Source organism: Nesoenas mayeri (assembly GCF_963082525.1).
Source record: "Nesoenas mayeri genome assembly, chromosome: W".
Lineage (NCBI taxonomy): Eukaryota > Metazoa > Chordata > Aves > Columbiformes > Columbidae > Nesoenas > Nesoenas mayeri.
Genome location: NC_137553.1, coordinates 14886786 through 14910021, shown reverse-complemented (window position 1 = coordinate 14910021; position 23236 = coordinate 14886786). Strand labels below are relative to the sequence as shown.

Sequence of the window (23236 nt, the reverse complement as noted above, 5' to 3'; positions counted from 1 at the left end):
TAGGACAGTAACAGGGAGCGTCTGCCGTGGTTTATTGCCGCCTTGCCTTAAACCTTGACACTGGGGTGTGTTAGAAGGGGTGTGGTTAGTAGGGCGAGAGGGGTTCTCCTCCCCCTCTACTCTGCCCTGGTGAGACTGCATCTGGAATGTTGTGTCCAGTTCTGGACCCCTCAGTTCAAGAAGGACAGGGAACTGCTGGAGAGAGTCTAGCACAGAGCCACAAAGACGATCAAGGGAGTGGAGCATCTCCCTTATGAGGAAAGGCTGAGGAAGATGGGTCTCTTTAGCTTGGAAGAGACTGAGGGGTGATCGCATTAATATTTATAAATATGTGAAGGGTGAGTGTCACAAGGATGGAGCCAGGCTCTTCTCAGTGACAACCAGTGATAACACAAGGGGCAATGGGTGCAAACCGGAACATAGGAGGTTCCACTTAAATATGAGAAGAAACTTCTTCACAGTGAGGGTGACAGAACAGTGGAACAGGCTGCCCAGAGAGTTTGTGGAGTCTCCTTCTCTGGAGACATTCAAAGCCTGCCTGGACGCATTTCTGTGTAGCCTCATCTAGGTGTTCGTACTCTGGCAGGGGGATTGGAGTAGATGATCTTTCGAGGTCCCTTCCAATCCCTAACATTCTGTGATTCTGTGATTGTATGTTCATGAATCTGCTCTTTCTTGAAAGAAGATTTATTTACCAATGCTTCTTGGTTAACTCTCTCCAGAGTCATAACAGCACAAGAACTGTTAGCAGAACTGCTACCTTGGACTTCTGGAGGACAGACTTTGGCCTGTTTAGGAGACTGGTTCACAGAGTCCCTTCAGAGGCAGTCCTGAAGGGCAAAGGAGTCCAGGAAGGCTGAACATTCTCCAAGAAGGAAATCTTAAAGGCACAAGAGCAGGCTGCTCCCATGTGCTGAAAGACTAACTGGTGGGGAAGAAGACCAGCCTAGCTGAACAGTGCTTTGGCTGGAAATCAGGGAAAAAAAAAAGTTTATAACCTTTGGAAGAAGGGGCACACAACTCAAGGACTAGAAGGATGATGTAAGGTTACACAGGGAGAAAATTAGAAGTGTCAAAGCCCAACTAGAACTTAATCTGGCTACTAGAGGCCTGTAGTTAGTGAGGTTCCCCAGGGGTCATTGTTAGGTCCAGTCCTGTTCAACCTGTTCATCAGTGACCTGGATGAAGAGACTGAGTGCACCCTCAGCAAGTTTGCTGATTATACCAAAGTGAGAGTGCTGACAAAATGGATGGAAGGGCTGACACACCCGAAGGCTGTGCTGCCATTCAGTGAGACCTGGACAGGCTGCATGACTGGGCAGAGAAGATCCTAATGAAGTTTAACAAGGGCAAGTGTCGGGTCCTGCACCTGGGGAGGAACAACCCCAGGCACCAGTACAGGTTAGAGGCAGACCTGCTGGAAAGCAGCATTGCAGAGAAGGACTTGGGAGTTCTGGTTGACAACAGGTTGACCTTGAGTCAACAATGTGCCCTTGTGGCCAAGAAGGCCAACAGTATCCTGGGGTGCATTAAAAAGTGTGACCAGCAGGTCCAAGGAGGTTACCCTCTGCCCTGGTGAGGCTGTATCTGGAGTACTGCGTCCAGTTCTGGGCTCCCCAGTTTAAGAAGGATAAGGAATTACTGGAGGGAGTCCAGCGGTGGGCTACGAATATGATTAGGGGCCTAGAGCACCTTTCTTATGCGGAGAGAGTGAGACAACTGGGTCTGTTCAGCCTGGAGAAGGCTGAGAGGGGATCTCATCTCTGTGTATAAATATCTCAAGGGTGGATGTCAAGAGGATGGGACCAGACTCCTTTCAGTGGTGCCCACCGATAGGATGAGGGGCAATGGGTACACACTGAAGCATAGGAGGTTCCATCTGAATGTGAGGAAAAACTTCTTTGAGGGTGCCAGAGCACTGGAATAGGCTGCCCAGAGAGGTTGTGGAGTCTCCTCTGGAGACATTCAAGACCTGCCTGGACACATTCCTGTGCTCTAGGTGTAGCTGCTTTAGCAGGTCGGTTGGACTAGATGATCTCCAGAGGTCCTTTCCAACCCTAACCATTCTGTGATTCTGCTATAAAAGACAATAAAAAAATGTTTCTATAAATACATGAGCAACAGAGGAGTGCCAAAGAAAATTTCAATCTGTTTTTGGATGCAGGGAGAAACATAGTGACAAAGGATGAAGAAAAGGCCTTCTTTGCCTCAGTCTTTAGTAGTAAGATCAGTTGTTCTCTGGGTACCCAGCCCCCTGAGCTGGAAGACAGGGACAGGGAGCAGAATAAAGCCCACATAATCCAAGAGGAAATAGTTAGCAACCTGCTACAACACTTAGACACACGCAAGTCTATGGGACTGAATAGGATCCACCCAAGGGCACTGAGGGAGCTAGTGGAAGTGCTCACCAAGCCACTTTCCATCATTTATCAGCATTCCTGGCTAAGCAGGGAGGTCCCAGTTGACTGGAGGTTAGCAAATATGACACCCATCTACAACAAGGGACAGAAGGAGGATCCAGGGAATTACAGGTCTGTCAGTCTGACCTTGGTGCTGGGGAAGATTATGGAGCAGATAATCTTGAGTGCCATCATGCGGCATGTACAGGATAGCCAGGTGATCAGCATGGGTTTATGAAAGGCACGTCCTGATTGACTAACCTGATCTCCTATGACAAGGTGACCTGATTATTCGATGAGGGAAAGGCTGTGAATGTGTTCTACCTGAACTTTAGTAAAGCCTTCAACATCATTTCCCACAGCATTCTCCTGGAGAAACTGCCAACTGCTCATGGCTTGAACAGGCATGCTCTTCACTGGGTTAAAAACTGGTTGGATGGCTGAGCTCAAAGAGTGGTGGTGAATGGAGTCAAATCCAGTTGGCAGCTGGTCACAAGTGGTGTTCCCCAGGGCTCAGTACTGGAGCCAGTTCTGTTTAATATCTTGTGCTGGGTTAGCTGAATTGAGGTAATTTTCCATGTAGTTAGAATATTTTCTTCTTCGTAGCTACCATGGTCTTTTGTTTTGGATTTAGGTTGAGAATAATAAGATAGCATACTGCGATAAAGTTAATGTTTTCTTCCTGTAGCTTTCCAGTATATGGGATTTGGTATGAAAAGAAGGTAAGAACTCACTGATATCTTGGCTGTTGCCAAGGGGATGAAGGACTTTTCAACTGTCCAGCTGAAGGTGCAAGATAGCCTCTGGGAGGAAACATAATGAGATAGCACATAGAATGATGATCAAGTTGACCATGAATGTTATACTCCATATATAAGCAGGAAGTTGCTGGACATAGCCCCTCTTCTTTGATGGCAGCTGTCCACGAAGGGTCCTGGTCCTGCTTCTGCTCCCGTTGCCAGATCCATGGACCAGCCCCATGCCTGCTGTTGATCTCTGCCTTTTACCGGACTAGCTGTATTTGCAGTGTCCACCCTATGGCGTTCATTTCTGGGAGCACATGTTCCAGTGGCTAAGTATTGCCCTTTTCTTTTATTATTGTTCAAATAAATCTGTTTCTATTTGTCCTGGTTTTGTTAAAAAAACCCAAGTTTTTCTTTTAGTGAATTTGCCTGTCAGCTAAAGCCTTCATATTAGCTGCATTTTCCTGGAGAACCACATACATGTTTTGGTAAACATAGCAATGGAATGCAAAGTTATTGATAAGGACAGATTCACATCTCACGAGAGGAGCAACAAGAAACAAGTGACCAAGAAACTGACCAACTGTGTATAACATTCCATTCATGTGAATATTTCATATAAAAGTGGGAGATCACGAGGATCTTGGCCCTTCCCTTTTGCTTCCTTTTCCCTTCTGCTTATGGCTGACATTAGGAGAGGACCTTGCTAGTCGTCCCTGCGAACTGAGGTCTAGTGAGAGACTGAATCCAGCTCCGGTTGGCTGCAGAGTCCAATCCAGGACTTTGCGTGCTGGCTCTGCTGTTGCTGAGACTTTCAAGATTGGTTTTGTATATTTTGTATTATTTTCTCTATTCTTATTAGTAGCATTAGTAAAACATTGTTAATTTTTCCAACTCTCTTCTCTCTGTTCTTCTTTCCCTCCCAAACACCTGTCCTTAGTGGGAAGGAGGGAGAGGGAGGGGCAAAAGGGGGAAGTGGGGGAGAGAGGAGGTTAACAATACATCTGCCAGGGTTTTATTGTCACCCTGCAACCTAAATCCTCGACACTATTTCAACTCGTGAGTCTTTCTTCCTTTTCCCTTCCCCCTGGGCAAGGAAAGGCAAGAGTCAGTGGCTGTTTGCTGTTTGGCTGCTGGCCCAGGGCTAAATGGTAACATATCTTTATCAACACCACCTTCAGTAAGTTTGCAAATGACACCAAGTTGGGTCAGAGTGTTGATCTGCTTGAGGGTAGGAAGGCTCTACAGAGGGATCTGGACAGGCTGGGTCAACAGGCCAAAGCCAATTGTATGAAACTCAACAAGGCTAAGTGCCATGTCCTGCACTTGGGTCACAACAACCCCATGCAATGCTACAGGCTCAGGGAAGAATGACTGGAAAGCTGCCTGGTGGAAAAGAACCTGAGAGTGTTGATTAACAGCCACCTGAATATGAGACAGCAGTGTACCCAGGTAGCCAAGAAGGCCAACAGCATCCTGGCTTATATCAGGAATAGTGTAGCCAGCAGGACTAGAGAAGCGATTGCCCCTCTGTATTCAGCACTGGTGATACTGCATCTCAAATACCATGTTCACTTTTGGGTCCCTCACTACAAGACAGTGCTGGAGTGTGCCCAAACTAGGGCAATGAAGCTGGTGAAGGGTCTAGAGGGCACGTCTTATGAGGAGAGGCTGAGGGAACTGGGGTTGTTTAGCCTGGAAAAAAGGAGGCTTAGGGGAGACCTTACCAGTTGCTACAAATACCTGAAAGGAAGTTGTAGCAAGGAGAGTGTCAATCTCTTCTCCCAAGTAACAAGTGATAGGACAAGAGGAAATGGCCTCAGGTTACATCACAGGAGGTTTAGATTGGATATTAGGAAAAGTTTCTTCACCAAAAGGGTTGTCAAGCATTGGAACAGGCTGCCCAGGGAAGTGGTTGATTCACCATCCCTGGAAGTATTTAAAAGACATGTAGACGTGGTGCTTAGGGACATAATTTAGTGGTGGACTCGGCAGCGCTAAGTTTACAGTTGGACTCGATGGTGTTTTCCAGCCTAAATGATTCTATGATTCTAAGAAGAGCGGGAAATCGAGTGGGTTGGGGATCTTGTGAATTGAATCATCACAGAAGATTAATCATCTGCAAGGGGGTATTTTTTCTCTGTCATTAATAAATGAGCTAAGGTCCTGGTTCTTCAGAGACTATGGTCCTTAGCCTTATTGCAAATACTATTTCTTTATTACAGTTTTTCAGTGATTTATCATGTACTAGATTTGCCCTGTATGCAATTGCTGGGGACATTTCTATTATACAGAATATTTATTTTTCATTTTCCACAATGCAGCTTTGCAAATAAGCAATGCTAAAGATGGAGCACCTCCTGCATTGATTTTTAAATAAACTTCATTATTTAGTTTTAATACAAAACTTCACTCATGCATTCATCACTTAGAATTGTCAGCTATGAAATACTGAAGGTAATCCACCAAGGATGTGTTGGGATGTCTTTTAAGAACTGTAATTATTTGCTTTGCTTTCAGAGACTATAAAGCAGCATAGAGTACCATTTTCTATCTTCTATAACCACTAGTCTTAGCAATAACTTTATTTATATATAAACCTCAACATTCACATATTTGTTTTAAAAACAAGTTATACCAGCAGATAGAACTACAAAATTATGCAATGATTATATGCTCTGAAGCTAAATTTACAAGGATGTTGCAACATAAAATCACAGAATCACAGAATGTCAGGGATTGGAAGGGATCTCGAAAGATCAGCTCATCCAATCCCCCTGCCGGAGCAGGAACACCTAGATGAGGTTACACAGGAAGGCAGCCTTGCCTCCTGGAGGCTTTTTCAAGAGAAGGGGCAGGGGAATGATTGCCCTCGCTGCGGTAACACCCACTCCACGTCCGGGAGCTTCTGGGTCTCTCGAGAACGAAAGTGAGAGAAAAAAAAAAAAGGCTTCTCTGTACCTTGAAGATTTTGCTTAATCAGGACCTGCCAAACTGCCTCTGATTAGCTGATCTCAGGAACTTTCAGAAGTTTCGCTAATGTTCATTAGTCCTTATCTGCCTGTTTCTCAGTCTCATTTGTCTCTCTATGGCATTCAAGCATGGATTTCATGCATCTTGATCACTTCTGAAGTTGTGTCTTAGAAACTGGAAAAAATAATCAGCCAAGATCCACCTGATTTAATGCTTGAAGTAGAAAACTTTGTAGCTAGCAATCTTTTCAGTCAGCTGTGTGACAAGGCCACCATTAGCTGGTTATAAATCTGTACTACTGCCCAAAGAACTAATTCTACCCTCTTCTTATTTTCATCTTATCTCTTGTGCCAGCAGTCTCACTTGTGCCACATCTGATGACAAGATCAAGAAAGTTATTCAAATACAACCTAAACTGATCAAAGAAGTGAACTAGTTTTCAGTCAGAGTGGTTACCTGATAAGGTTGCACAAACACTAGTAACAACCTAAGAGACTCCAATAATAAACCTCTTTGCAAAGACAGGACTACCCTTCTCAGCTGCAGCACAAGTAACTAAAGCCTAAATTCCTCCCTTCAGACCATGGCTTGAAGATACAGGGTTTTGAGTCACAAATCAAAGCTTTAGTTTTAATGAGATTTTACCTTTCCACAAAGTCACAGAATGGGGGAGGGAGAAGGGCTAGCCTGAGAGGCAGAAACCTTGCTGAATCACAATCTTGGATGTTCATTCCACTCACTAAGCATAATATTTAATTCACAGAGAAAGCTGAGGGCAAGGGGAGCAAAGCCTGCAAAAGGGAAACAAGGGGGACACTTGGTAGAGTTGAGACAATTAAATCTAGCAAACACAGAAATGAGACCAAAATTTAGTGTTAATGCAAGACTTCAAATATGCTATAAAACAACACAAGTCATTCATGAGAAGGATTTCTAAATTGAGATAACTGGGGCAAGAGGAAAAGAAACATCATATATATCAGTAGTATGGGATTTTATTTGCAAGAAATTCCTTAAGCAGAAATCAATCTTCATTTGAATTTTATATTAAGTCTTTTTCATAGAACCCTCCTGCCTACAAAAATAAATCTCTTAATTGCCCTAAAACAGCAAAAAGAACAAAGCATTTAATATTAGGTAGCTTTTAGCTCTCCTTAAACAATGGGGGGGGGGGGGGGGAAGAAAAAGAAAAAGAAACAAACCCACCAACCCACCACCAAAAATCACATGATATTAGGTTGGTGCAAAAGTAATTGTGGTTTTTGCATTGCTGAAATTTGCCATTTGATATTGGAATACACTCTTAAATAAATGTGGTTACGTTATACTGATACAGCAATTAGTAATAAAATAAGTCTATATGAATAAGAGTCATAGATTTTAGGCATTTACTAAGTTAATAAGAATAAGGGTCACAGATGTTAGATTTTAGGCACTTATTAGGCGTTCAGTCACAAGAATGGTATTTGTTAAAATAAGCAGGAGAAGGTTAGGAGACAATGCCCTTGCTCTCAAAAGATAAGGTGGCGACACCAGCACTAGCAGGTTACAAGCCGAATAACAAAGGAATGTAATGCATGTGCAATGGATTTCTTGGAAATGTAATGGATATGTATGATCTGCGTGGATATAACCTGTGCCTGGAGCTTCTTCTGCCCCCCACTATGAGGATGGATCCCCTGGGGTTGGTCGCCCACCAATAAAGGATGGTTGCTTTTAAAACTGCAAATTTTGGGTTTAGAATATTTTTTATTAGGCCGATTTACAGTAAAAACACATCATTTTAATGTGCTTTTCTTGATTTCTGGTGTTTTTTTTTTTATACTGGCTTATTACTTGCTGTTGATTTTATATTTATATTTTATGTTTAAACTATGGAAATCATGTTAGACAAAAAACAAATTCAAGCAATTTTCTTATTTGAGTTCAAAATGGGTCATAAAGCAGCAGAGACAATGCGCAATATCAACAACGCATTTGGCCCAGGAACTGCTAACAAACATACAATGCAGTAGTGGTTCAAGTTTTGCAAGGGAGATGAGAGCCTGGAAGATGAGGAGCATAGTGGCCAGCCATCAGAAGTTGACAACAACCAATTGAGAGCAATCACAGAAGCTGATCCTCTTACAACTACACAAGAAGTTGCTGAAGAACTCAACGTCAAACATTCTACAGTTGTTCGGCATTTGAAGCAAACTGGAAAGGTGAAAAAGCTCGATAAGTGTGTGCCTCGGGAGCTGACCGAAAATCAAAAAATCCCATCATTTTGAAGTGTTGTCTTCTCTTATTCTACACAAAAACAATGAACCATTTCTTGACTGGATTGTGACATGCGACAAAAAGTGGATTTTACACGACAACCAGCAACAACCAGCTCGGTGGTTGCACCGAGAAGAACCTCCAAAGCACTTCCCAAAGCCAAACTTGCACCAAAAAAAGGTCATAGTCACTGTTTGGTGATCTGCTGCTGCTCTGATCCACTACAGCTTTCGGAATGCCAGCAAAACCATTCCATCTGAGAAGTATGCTCAGCAAATCAATGAGATGCACCGAAAACTGCAATGCCTGCAGCCGGCATCAGTCAACAGAAAGGGCCCAATTCTTCTCCAAGACAATGACTGACCACACATCACACAACCAATGCTTCAAAAGTTGAATGAATTGGGCTACAAACTTTTGCCTCATCTGCCATATTCACATGACCTCTCGCTAACTGACTACCACTTCTTCAAGCATCTTGACAACTGTAATAAATTTGGAATTAGTCTTGTAAGTAACAAAAGTTTTATTTCTAATCAAGCAATAAGCAAAGACAGCGCTGGGTGCGGCCTAGAGACCTCAGTCTCCCTTGCGGCACGCGCACCAGCTAATTCAGTTCTCTGGGTTTTAAAGCCCATCTCTGGTCCACAGCTTCCAGGTGTAACTTTTCACTCATGTTGAAGGCTCTTATCATGTGGGCATTGACTGCTGTGTAGCCAGTTTCAATCGCCTTACTTTGGTTACTTATGAGGTAAATACATCAAGCAGAACAAAGCAAGTAAGAACTCAAACAAACATCTCCTTGTTAGGTAAATACATCAAGCAGGACAAAACAAGTAAGAACTCAAACAAACATCTCCTTGTTAGGTAAATACATCAAGCAGGACAAAACAAGTAAGAACTCAAACAAACATCTCCTTGTTAGGTAAATACATCAAGCAGGACAAAGCAAGTAAGAACTCAAACAAACATCTCCTTGTTAGGTAAATACATCAAGCAGGACAAAGCAAGTAAGAACTCAAACAAACATCTCCTTGTTAGGTAAATACATCAAGCAGGACAAAGCAAGTAAGCATACAAACACTTCTCAGAACTCAAACAAACATCTCCAGGAGCTTTAATGAACAAACATTTCTCGGAACTGCTTGTTACAATTTCCCCCTTTTCTATTTTTTTACTTATTTTGTTCGTTAAAGCGTTGCAACTCTTGACCACTTAATACTAATAATTCGGTGTCGTTTTGATCATGCAATTTCTCATATTTTGCCTCAATCAACATCAAGTGAGCGGCTTCTAGTCTGCCTTTCACGTTCATATTACTTTATTTAAGATACCAGGTCCGAATGTTAATACTAGGATTAAAAGAATCAGTGGTCCTGCTATAGTGGATAAGAGGGTTGTAAGCCAGGGTGATTGTCTGAACCAGTTCTCATACCAGCTCTGCCGAGATTCATATTCTTTTTTTCATTTTTCTATATTTTCTCGTAGTTTATTCATTGTGTCTCTTACTAGTCCTGTGTGATCGGCATATACACAACACTCTTCCCTTAAAGCCGCACAAAGTCCTCCTTCCTTAAGAAATAGTAGGTCCAAACCTCGTCGATTCTGTAAGACTACTTCAGACAGAGATCTTACCGATTTTTCTAGCGCACTTATAGATTGCTCTATCCTTAACAGGTCCTCATCAACGGCCACCCTTAGTGCTGCAAATTGGTGGTTCTGACTTACTATTGAGGCGATGCCGGATCCTGCATCTGCCGCACTAAGGGCTAGTAGGGCGCCTACAGTTATGGCAGTGACTGGTTCTCTTTTTACTAACTGGTGAGTTACCACGATTTCTTCATATCCCTTTGGGTGATAGGTAATTTTAGGAATAACTACCACTTGCATGCAAAACTCTTCTAATAGTTTTATATATTTCATGGAAACACAGGGCGTGAGCCCGCTTTTTGAACATATTCACTTAGAGTTATTAACTGGTATTATCCAATCGCTGGGCCTCCTAATTCTCGTTATCCATTGACCGGTGCGTGTTCTGTTCATGCACAGGTGTTGTTTTTCAGGGGGTACCTTACCAATGCATATCCCCTTACCCCGCACTTGCTGCAATGAGATTCCCTGGGTCTCATTACTCCATTTACAAGAGTCAGGATTTGTTCCATTGGCGAGTTTAGGTGTTGCTCCGAGCCCAATGGCCTCAACGTATGGCGGTTTTGGATCAAAACACAACCAACATTCTAGCGTTAAATTTGGATAGGTCCTGTTGATAACCTGATAACTTGCATTCATTAGGGTCCAAAGTGAATTTTCGTTAGTATTAGAGTCTTGTGTGTTTTCACGACCATCTGTTATTGTCTTGTTAATTTCTAATTCTTCGGTTATTACTACATTGGGACCTATTGGTTGGGCTCTTGTTATTACTACATTGGGACCTATTGGTTGGGCTCTTTCTTCAGGCCCAGGTTCCTTCTGGATTTTTATGAGCCCTCCTCGATCCTTTCCTGGTTCCCAATACCTGACTCCACAAATTTTTCCTAGTATCCATCCTTGGTCCTCTGGTTGCAGGGCTGTGAGTGTCAAATGTGTACAACTACCTGGGTTTATTGTACCTCCGCTTGAGTCTCGCTTAGGAGGTTGGCAACCGCTGGGCCCCCAGGTTATATTCAAAAACTTATCTCGCACAACCGGTTTCCAGTCTGAAGCAATTGTCTCACAACCCCAATATGCACAATAATACTCATTAGGATAGTTGCAGTAACTCTTCCCTGGATTGGAAGAGGGACAAACCTTTTTGATCTAAGCATGGTTGTATAGGTGCTAACTGACAAAGGGTTACAGAAAAACTAGGGGATCCTACTGTAATATTCTCTTTAATCACTCGGCTCTCTTCTACCTGAATTAGGGTCCATTTGTATGGTCTATGTGCTGACTCCCCATTACTGGCCGTTAGTAATAATATTAATACAGCATACCAGGTGGGGTTGCATTTGCCTAGGTTCAGCTTGCTTTGATTTTGCAATTTGTTGTGCTGCCTAGCACTGGGGTAGTTCTCCCAACATTGCTGCACAATTCCATTTGGGTTTTTGCCCCCACTTTGTGTTATTCCTCTGCCTCGCCCATCGACTCGGTTGCTTCGAGCCACGGGGTAAACCATCTTCTCGGCAGCAAGAATATTCTTCAGGAGGCCCCGAATGTTTCTGGCAACTGCACCGTCGCTTGTAAGCTTCCCAGTTGCAGCTTTTTACCAAGGGGGAATGGCACGTTATTTCTTCTACAGTGGTTCAACAGCACACTTGTACTATGTGTAATTTCAGAGGAGCTGGCTCATTATGGTGGAAACAAAACCGTTCAGGTTGTACTCCATAGACATATATGTTCCACCAACTAGGATCTTCAGTCTCGATTTCTCCTCGTAAGACTTTAAGTTTTAATGCTAATTCAGTAATTTCTCATTCAGTTGAATAACACTGATCACAAGTTCCTCGAGGGGGAATACCGTCTAGGCAATGCAACCACCAGTTTTCCTGGCACACTGTGCATTTAAAGCATACAAAAGGATAACAGTTGCAACCTATGTTATCACATTTAACATTATAATCCTTACAAATAGGGTATTTATAATCAGCTTTATCGTTTTTCTGTACTTGCACGATACAGGTTGGTAAGTCCAAGTCCATTTATTGCTTCCTCAGTTTAATCCTTAAAGAGTCCTCTGTGGATTCTGCAGTCCACGTGTCGGTCTTGATCGGGCCTTTCACTTGACTGGCGTGTGTCCACCCCTTCTCAGCGGTCTGAATAGCTGTTTCTGTAGTGAGTAAAACAACATAAGGTCCCTCCCATCGAGGGGTTAGTGATGCCTCCTTCCAGGTCTTTATAAGCACTTTATCTCCAGGTTCTAGAGTATGTATTTTTATGTCTAAGGGCGGTCGTTGTACCACTAATCCTTTTTCCCAAAGGTATTTTCTTCGCTTTAATAACTGTATTAGATAATTCTTTATTTGGAAATCCTTTATTTCTGGGTGGTCCTGTGGTATTTCTAAATCATAGGGCATATCATATAACATCTCGAAAGGTGAGATCCCAAGGTCTGTTCTCGGCTGCATTCTTATATTTAATAGTGCTAAGGGCAAACACTTTACCCATGACATTTTGGTTTCTATCATCAGTTTTGTGAGTTGTTTCTTTATCTCTCCATTCATTCGTTCTACTCTTCCTGAACTCTGTGGATGCCATGGAGTATGATATTGCCAATTGGTACCTAGTGCCTGGAAGGTCTCTGTAATAATCTTTGATGCAAAGTGTGGGCCCCGGTCGGAATCAATGGCTTCAATTATTCCATATCGGGGAATTATTTCTTCTAACAGTATTTTTGCTATTGTACGTGCAGTAGCTCTAGCTGTTGGGAATGCCTCCACAAAGTGTGTAAGGTGGTCTACTAGCATCAACAAATAACAGTAACGTCCGACCTTTGGTAGTTCTGTAAAATCAATTTGTATTTTTGAGAACGGTCGAAATGTGAGTTCCCTCCCACCGGGAACTCGTTTCTTTATTTGCTGTTTATTCACTCGCTGACAGGTGAGGCACTTTTCAACAATTCGTTTTGCTATATTGTATGCTCCTATACAAGCATACTTTGTAGCAAATTGATCTACTAATGCCTGCGTTCCCCAATGTGTGATATCATGTAATCTGTTCATTATACTAATTGCAGTTACTTTTGGAACTACTTCCCTCCCATCTTTTAGCTTCCACTGTTTGCCTTGCTGCTTTGCTCCTAATTTAGCAAGCTTCTCTTGTTCTACAGTGCTAAAAACGTATATGCCCGGATGACTGGGACACCATTTATCTCTTAGGCCTAGGCAGGTGCATGGAATGGCGTCTACATTAAATTCTTTCCAACATTCATAGCAAGGGTAATCATTTTCCCACATCGTCCCTTGCCCACAGTTTGGGCAGTCTTTTCTTAGTTCCTTTGGGTCTGGAATCTCACAAGTCAATCTCTTAAGATGTAATAAGGCTGCCTTTCTTGCTTCTTCGTCTGCAAGGTTATTTCCCCTAATAATGGGATTCAGACCTTTCTGGAGCCCCTTTACATGAACCACTGCTATTGCTCTAGGTTTTCTTATTTCTTGCAAGATTTGTACAATCAGTCCTTGATGTATTAGATTTTTCCCTTGTGAATTTATCAGTCCTTGTTCTTCCCATATTTTGCCAAATGTATGTACTACTCCAAATGCATACTTTGAGTCTGTGTATATAATCCCGCTACCCGTGCCAATTAATTGCAAGGCTCTTAGAACAGCATATAATTCGCAAGCTTGTGCAGACCATCCAGGGTTTAGTGGTCCTGATTCTAGGATTTCATTGGTTTTCCCATTTATTATTGCATATCCTGACTTTCGCTTTCCTTCCACCACCCGGGAGGAGACATCTACAAATAATTTTTCTCCTTCTGATAACTCTTCCTCTTCTAGATCAGGTCTTATTTTGGTTTGTTCTTCAATTACTTGCAAACAATTATGTGTCAATTCTACACTAGGTTCTCCGTATAGGAATTGTGCGGGGTTCTGTAAAGAGGTGCTTTCCAAAGTCAATTTTGGGAATTCAATTAGAATACTTTCATATTTTAATAACCTAGAATCCGTTATCCATTTTTCGGATTTTTGTTGCAGCACCCCTCGTATATTGTGCGGTGTTAATACATGCAGTTCCCCTCCAAATGTTATTTTCTGTGTTTCTTCCACTAATAATGCAGCTGATACTATTGCCTGTAAACATGTAGGCCAACCCCTACTAACGAGGTCTAACAATTTGGATAGGTAGGCTACTGGTTTTTTATGTCCAGCCCACTCCCGCCCTAATACTCCATATGCAGTTCCTGAGTCCACATTAGTAAATAAATAAAACGGCTTTTGTGTGGCTAGTAGACTTAACACAGGGGCACTCACCAGTTCTTTCTTAATATCGTTCAGTTGTTCCTCATCTTGTTCTGTCCATTGTACTAATTTTTCCTGTGTTAGTTTTTCGTACAAAAATTTCACTTTCTTTGTATAGTTTTCGATCCAATGTCTGCAGTATCCAGTCAGTCCTAATATTTGTCTTATCTGCCTCTTAGACTTTGGGGCCGGTAATGACAGGATCCCTTTTATTTTTTCCGGGTCTAAATGTTTGGTCCCCCTGCTTAAATAGTGCCCCAGATATTTTACTTCTTGTTCGACAAACTGAAGTTTACTTTTTGATACCTTGAGTCCCTGTAAACTAAGGAAATTTAATAACCTTATACTCTCTTGTCTAACCTCCTCCTCATCCTGCCCTGCCAACAATAGATCGTCCACATACTGTATTAGTACCACTTCAGGGCTACGTTCGTATTCCTGTAAAATTTGTTCTAAAGCTTGCCCAAGCAAGTTGGGCGACTCCGTAAACCCTTGAGGAAGTACAGTTCAGCGTAACTGTTGTTTTCTATGAGTATCTGGGTCCTCCCACTCAAAGGCAAAATAATTTCGACTTTCCTCATCCAATGGGCAAGCCCAGAAGGCATCCTTTAAGTCTATTACACTATACCACTTATCATCCGGGCTTAGATGACTCAGGAGGGTATACGGGTTAGCTACTACAGGAAATCAACTCACAGTCCTTTTGTTTATCTCCCTCAGGTCATGTACCAGCCTCCATTTCCCATCTTTTTTTTTTACAGGTAAAATGGGGGTGTTAAAAGGAGACATGCAAGGTTCAAGCAAGCCTTTTTCTAACAATCTCTCTATTTCTGGTTTCAACCCCCTTCGACCTTCTTCAGATATTGGATATTGTCTTACCCGAATGGGTATTTCTGGGCTAGAGATTTTAACTTTAAAGGGCGTTATGTTCAGTTTCCCTACTCAATCCTCCGTATACCACACTTCAGGATTAATTTTATTCTCGTCTTCCACTTTGAGGGGACATAATCTTATCCGAATTTCTTTCCCTATTACTTCTAAATTGATACCCAATTCGATTATTAAATCCCGCCCCAAGAGATTATATTCAGCTTCTGGAACTAAAAGCAAATTTCCCACTCCTATTTTGGAGTCGGTTTTGATAATTACCCCCTTTATAACGGGAACACGAAATGGCTCCCCTTTTGCCCCAATTACTTGCATGGTGTCGGAGGATATTTTGCATCCCCTGGGCAAGGCTTGTATGGTAGATCGCTCTGCCCCGGAATTGACAAGAAATTCAATTTCTTGCTGCTGGGGGCCCACTTTCAATTTTATCAAGGGCTCTGTTCCTTTTTGGGTCCCCAGCAAAAAGAGCCCCTGACACCCCTATTCCACTTTAAACATTTTCTCATCCGCCATTTTCTTCCTACAGTTCCGCTTAATGTGCCCTTTCTTTCCACAGTAAAAACATTCTATCAGCTCACCCCATTCCATTATAGTCTCGCTATTAAGGGGTCTTGTCTTAGGACTAGGCCCCTTATACTCTGCCCTTCGATCTTTGGATTTCTGAGCTGTACCTTCTCTGACTGCTGCAACCATCATTCGTACAGTCCTCCGCTCTTTTTCATCCTCTCTCCTGACATACACTTTCTGAGCTTCCCTTAGTAGTTCATCTAATCCACGATTTTGCCAGTCCTCAAGTTTTTCCAGTTTCTTCCGAATATCTGTCCAGGATTTTGCTACAAATTTGCGTTTTTAACAACGCTTCCCCTACAGGGGTACTGGGATCTAATCCCGAGTATAACTGTAAATTCTTTCTAAGCCGTTCTAGCCATTCTGTGGGCGTTTCATCTTTTTTCTGGTGTTCACTAAACACCCTTCCAATGTTCTGCCCCCTCGGTACAGATTCTCTAATACCCTGGACTGATATAGTCCTCAGATCTTGCATGTGACCTCTGTGTAATGGGTCCTGGTTATTCCAGTCGGGCCTTTGCAGCGGCCATTTAGTGTCGGCTGCAGGACCCTGTTGATGCTGTTCATCCCAGATTCGCATACCGGCTCTACGGATCATTCCCCTCTCTTCGTCAGTAAATAATATTCCTATGATTGCTTGCAGTTCATCCCACGTATATGTATTAGGTCCTAAGAATTGATCAACCCGCTCTGCTACTCCTAGCGGGTCCTCTAATAGACTCCCCATTTCCTTTTTAAAATCTCTGACGTCTCCAGAATTGAGGGGCACTGCCACATACCCCATTCCCGCTTGTGGACCTCCCATCGCAATTTCTCGCAATGGATATAATTGTCCCGTCATCTGGTACTGCTGCTGTCTAGTCTTACTACAAGTGATGGGTCCTGTGGGTTGACTAAGGTCCATTTCCTCCAGGTTCGGTGCCAGCGGTGGAGCATTTGGACTAGGGGCCGGCACCGGGGGTGGTGGTGGCGGCACATAAGGTGGGGGTGCTACGGGAATTTCTTCCTCATGCCGCTTGTTTCTTTGTTTATTGTGCCTCTTATCCCCCTTTTCTTTTAATGGATACAGATTGATCCTAGTCTCTGACCCTATCCATAAGCGTGCATAATCGCTCTCCTCTTGACTAAACGGTTCCTTTGAGTTAACGTAAAGGTTCAAGGCTTGGCAAATCCAATCCTCAAAGGATCCGAACACTGGCCAAAACAGGTGGTCCTTACGAATTTCCTTACCACCCCAAACTACCATACAATAGCGTATCATTTTTATTTTACTCTTACCCTGTCTAGAGGGGTAATCATTCCAATATTTAATCATCAATCCTAGTGGACTATCCTGGGGGATTGGCGGAAGTTTCGCTTGCGAATCCCCACCCATGGGACCAGAAGGTCTACTTTTCTTCTGTCCCATCTTCCAGGGTACACTCACGCACACTCACACACGCTCCCCTCGTTCGTGACTCGCTCCCTCGCGGGCTACGAGAACTGCACTACTGGAGGGTCCGCACTCACTTCGTCCGCAACTGGACGTCTCAGTCGTCGTACCCCAGGAAACCCAGCCCTAACCGAGTGGAAATCCGGCCTATACTCACGCGTCCTGCGTCTTCACTCGGATCTTCGTGCACAAAGTTTAAGGGGCTGCCGGCATTTACTTTGCTTATTGCAATTTAGAAGGTTTGTCGGTGAAGGGTGGTGACAAAATCCTCCAAGGGCCGCTAGAAAAAGAAGCGGGGCGCCTCCCTCAAAAAGGATCGCCGCCGAATATCCTTCATCCGAGTCACAGCATCAAATTGTAATAAATTTGGACTTAGTCTTGTAAGTAACAAAAGTTTTATTTCTAATCAAGCAATAAGCAAAGACAGCGCTGGGTGCGGCCTAGAGACCTCAGTCTCCCTTGCGGCACGCGCACCAGCTAATTCAGTTCTCTGGGTTTTAAAGCCCATCTCTGGTCCACAGCTTCCAGGTGTAACTTTTCACTCATGTTGAAGGCTCGTATCATGTGGGCATTGACTGCTGTGTAGCCAGTTTCTTTGGTTACTTATGAGGTAAATACATCAAGCAGAACAAAGCAAGTAAGAACTCAAACAAACATCTCCTTGTTAGGTAAATACATCAAGCAGGACAAAACAAGTAAGAACTCAAACAAACATCTCCTTGTTAGGTAAATACATCAAGCAGGACAAAACAAGTAAGAACTCAAACAAACATCTCCTTGTTAGGTAAATACATCAAGCAGGACAAAACAAGTAAGAACTCAAACAAACATCTCCTTGTTAGGTAAATACATCAAGCAGGACAAAGCAAGTAAGCATACAAACACTTCTCAAACAAACATCTCCAGAAGCTTTAATGAATAAACATTTCTCGGAACTGCTTGTTACAACAACTTTTTGCAGGGAAAATACTTCCACAACCAGCAGGCTGCAGAAAATGCTTTCCAAGAGTTTGTTGAATCCTGAAGCACAGATTTTTATGCTGCAGGAATAAACAAACTTATTTCTCATTGTCAAAACTGTGTTGACTGTAATGATTCTTATTTTGATTAATAAAGATGTGTTTAAACCTAGTTATAATGATTTAAAATCCACGGTCCAAAACCATAATTACTTTTGTATCAACCTAATAAAATTCAATAAAGGAAAACAATAATTTTGCTTCTATTTTTTATTGAAGTTATTTTTCCATTTCCTAAAAAAAAGACACAGTTAAAATTTCAGTTAGAGCAAGCTGACAAGGTTTGTGTAGAATGAAAATAACTGCTAAAGAACATTCCTGAATGCCTAAGGAGCCAAAAGCTTTGGAGGACAAAGAAAATTTGCAAACTAATCAATGCTGAATATGCTTAAATGAAGCTGAAAGTAGGACCTGTATGTCTGAACAGAGGTTCAGTTCTTCAGAAGAGGAGGAAGCTCGGAGAAGGTTGGGGAATTTGTAAGGTTTCCTTTAAAAAATTTAACAAGTGACAGGGAAATGTGCCATAAAATATAATTTATTTGTGACAGACAACATTTGACCATGTTTTCAATAAACTTATTTTACAAGTCTCCTCTAATGCTGATGAAGTAAAAATTCTTCAGTGTGACTTGCACATTTTCTATTAAGGAAAAAAATCCAGTAGCAAAAGTAATAAATTAAGGCACCTCAAATCTTCAGCCTAATTCCATAAACAACCTTAAAAAATTATCCATCTTAAAGGTCGGTGAGTACAGCTGTTGCCCAGACTTTGTAAAATATGTGCACAGAGTTTGGGTTAGGCTGATCTTGTAGAAGTTGTTAGCCTTAAGAAAAGCAGAACAAGGATAAGAGTGATTGGAGGAACTCCTTATCAGAAATTCCTGTCCTTGTAGCTTAGACATCCTGGAACCTGTAAAATTAGTGGAGTCTTGTTTTAACATACATCTCAAGACTGTTGGATAAAGGCTGTTGAACTTTGCTCATTATAATACTAAAAATCACACCCCCAGGAGGGAAGACCCAGGCCCAGCCTGAGACCCCCTCCTCAGGGAGTATGTGTAGTGGTAAAATGATTGTGTAACCAATATGCAAATGTGTAACCAATCAGCCCTTCAGGACTGCCCTGAGGGTGTGCATGTACTGTTAAGATTTTGTATAAAATGACTGTAACATTGTGTTGATGTATGCTGTCTTTGTTTCAGCATCCAGACTTGTGCAACTCTGTAATAAACAATATCTCATCTCTGTGTATAAGATTGGCTCATTGCATACCGGGAATGAACTCACATTTTTAGCAACAACACAACAAATTTAACACACTAGACACATGCTTTAACTAGATACAGTTCTGTGTTCTCAGGGGCCCAAGGTACAAGGATCGTTTCCTTCCCATACACTGCAAGCACTAACTGCAATACTGTGTACACCAGAATTAAACTGGTGACTTGCAGGATACATCTGGCAGGCTGTCAGTTAGCCATCCCACTCAGGCCCAGCTCACATCTCACCAACACTGCAAAACCCATTTCCTTCAGGAGATTACAACTGGTGCTACTGACTCTCAGCAGCAATCGCTGCCACCACATCCTGGTCAGAACCACTGCCAACTGTTTGTGCAAGGTTTCCAACAGCAGCAGGAACACATCAAAAGAACAAACAGGAGCAGAAAACAAGTACAGAAGATTTTACAGGACAGTTCAGCTCATTGTTTAAACTCTTTGGGTAATAACTCTCTCCATCTTAAGTCACTACTCAGAATCTCTATCTCCATATAAAGAAAAAGAATATATCTTTTTCTTACAATCAGTTGTAATTTACAGCTACTGTATTGCCTGGAGCATGACAAAAAAGTAAATGTGACCATTTTCCTTCACTTACCTTTCTCGTTAATAGACTTTTGCGCCTCATTCCATAAGCTTCTAACTGAAGACGCCCTCGCAATGCCAATTCGATTAACATACAGCCACGCAATCCTGAGGAGATGCAATCATTCCAGAATGATGTGTAACCCTGTGAAGAATGAGACAGTAAGATGTTTCCATCTCCACCCAAAAGCAAATAGAAAAATAGGCTTACTGCATTCTCTAAGCAGTTCTCTGGCCCTCATATACTTTTGAAGTAGCATAACCAGTCAACTACCATTCCTGTATTGAAAACACGAAAGAGAAAACAGACTCATCCCCTATTAGTTTCGACACTTAGTCTCTGCTCTTTGAAGAGCAGAGAAACTTCAGGAAAGTGAAACAAAACAAAACAAAACAAAACAAAACAGCAAGATATCAAGAACTTCGAGATATATAGCTTATATGGAGTCAAAATAAACATATCATTATTAAGACATCAGGCATTTGGCATTTGTGATGGACATGGTATGCACCTTGTTACGCTGTATGGGGATATAGCGGAAGATTTGGCGAGGAGATTAGTTAAATGTAAATACACTCAAGTGACTTGCACCAGTCTATAGAAAAAGCACACACATCACACTAATTGTTTTACTGACCTTGTGTGCTTGATGAGTAGAACCTCTGTGTTAGATAACATAGGCCTGTGAGAAACTCTAGGCACCTTATCACTATGTCTAAGATTCCTGCTTTGTTGTGAGAAAGAGCAGGAGGCTGCGCCTGCCTGAAGCATTGAAATACAGGCGAGCTCAGCAGGCCCGGTGATCTTCCAGCAGGGCTGAATTTACCAGCACCTGCATCCCCACTGGTGTCACCTCTGCCTGGGAGCTTAGGTGTGGCTTCAGAGATCCCCCAGTAGAGAGGTAACTAAAATAAAACTTGCTTTTTGCAATGCATTCGTGGCCTCTGGCTCTTCTTGCGATGTGCCTGCATATGTGTACACATACGCCTTAAACAGCTGTTTTTTGCAACTTCTGGCAGGAAGGAAGAGATAAGTGCTGTGGAGGCAGGACTGTATCTCTTCCTTGAGGCCTACCTCATTAATTGGGCTTGAACAAAAACAGGGTCATTCAGCTATGACCAACCAGCTAAGGGGAAATCATGAATCACCAGCTAGCCCTAGAGGTCCAACCAACTCACTTCTGGGACAATCTCCTTAATTAGCATGAGGAGTGAGCAGAGGGAGGAGATGAGCTGCCCTCTCCTATTTCACGTGCAAATGAACTGAAGTATAAAAAACTCCTCACTCGGGACACTGTGTTTTGTGTTGCATTGTGTGGTACCCACCACCCCAAGAAAAATGCAGAGATTGTCGCTGGATGGACTGACCTCTGGAGTGGTGAAATCTTACCTCTCTTCTGATATCTTTATCTCTTTTCTCTCTCTTTCTCAATTTATTCTGGGCACACAAGGGTAATATTGTTGTGAGCTTCGTTGTTGAAGTCTTGTTAAGTTTTATGATATAGTTACAAGTTTTTGCCAAGCCAAATTTCGCTGTAATTCCACTGAGTTTTAAGTAAATTTGTGATCTAATTAAACCTCTTGAGTAATTGTTGTTACTCCCAGTTACCACACAGAGTATTTAAAAGTGAACTCTGCCTTTACCCCACTGAGTTGGGTGGGATAGCATTACTGACATCATACATGTTTATTTGAGTTACCTGAGAAATATTAACATGATTTTACATCCATAAACAATATGGCACCAATTAAATAATAATAACCTGAAAAATCTATATTACATAAAATATGGAGTATATTGGAAATTTAAAGTCCAAACACAAATGTGGCAATCAGTACAAACCACAGAACAGATTTTTCAGCTTGAATACAGTAAACCAAAGGACAAAAGTTTTCAAGCAAATATTTGGAACAGATGCTATTTTGTCATTTAAATCCTTTGAAAACATATATTTCTAAAACTTGATGTGTGTTGTGGTGGGTTGACCCTGGCGAGACACCAGATGCCCACCAAAGCTGCTCTGTCACTCCCCTTCCTCAGCTCGACAGGGGAGAGAAAACATGGAGAAAACATGACAAAAGGCTTGTGGTTCAATATAAGGACAGGGAGAGATCACTCACTAATTACCATCATGGGCAAAACAGACTTGACTTGGGAAAAAAAAATAATTTAATTTATTGCAAATCAAATCAGAGCAGGAAAATGAGAAATAATAATTAGATCTTAAAAACACCTTCCTCCCACCCCTTCCCTTCTTCCCAGGCTTAATTTTACTCTGGAATTCCCTACCTCCTCCCCCCGAGTGGCACAAGGGGATGGAACAGGGAATGGTGGTTGCTGTCGGGTCATGACACATTGTCTCTGCTGTTCCTTCCTCCTCAGGGGGAGTACTCCTCATACTCTTCCTCTGCTCCAGCATAGGGCCCCTCCCACAGGAGACACTCCTACACAAACTTCTAAAACGTGAGTCCGTCCCACAGGCTACAGTTCTTCACAAACTGCTTCAGCGTGGCTCCCCTTCCATGGGGTGCAGTCCTTCAGGAACAGACTGCTCCAGTGTGAGTCCCCCCAGGGTCACAAGTCCTGCCAGCAAACCTGCTCCGGCAAGGCCTCCTTTCTCCACAGGGCCACAGGTCCTGCCAGGAGCCTGCTCCAGTGCGGGCTTCCCATGTGATCACAGTCTCCTTCGGATGCATCCATCTGCTCCTGCGTGGGGGTCCTCCATGGGCTGCAGGTGGATATCTGCTCCACCATGGACCTCAATGGGCTGCATGGGGACAGCCTGCTTCACTATGGTCTTCACCACAGGCTGCAGGGGAATCTTTGCTATGGCACCTGGAGCACCTCCTGCCCCCCTCCTTCTTCAGTGACCTTGGTGCCTACAGAGTTGTTTCTCTCACATATTCTCACTCCTCTCTCTGGCTGCAGTTGCTGTTGCACGGTTCCACCCCCCACACACACTTCTTATTAGTTTGGTGCAAAAGGAACTGCAGTTTTTGCACTGTTGAAATTTGCTGTTTGGTATTGGAATACATTCTTAAATAAATGTAACGGTTATACATCATTGTAATGTGCTTTTCTTGCTTTAAGTTTTTTTGATACTGATGTCTTACTTGCCATTTATTTTATATTTAATTTAGACTATGGAAATGAT

The 23236-nt window shown here is 42.6% G+C and overlaps 1 protein-coding gene across 1 annotated transcript in view; it reads right to left on the bottom strand.

Moving 5' to 3' along the window:
- Positions 1 to 23236, bottom strand: part of LOC308051458 (Golgi phosphoprotein 3-like) — a gene marked incomplete at its 3' end in the record, with an annotated part of 50884 nt that overhangs the window by 12278 nt on the left and 15370 nt on the right. Inside the window, exon 2 of the mRNA XM_080361895.1 lies at positions 20095 to 20226. Within this exon, the coding sequence (XP_080218021.1) occupies positions 20095 to 20226 (132 nt within the window). The remainder of the gene's footprint in view (positions 1 to 20094; positions 20227 to 23236) is intronic.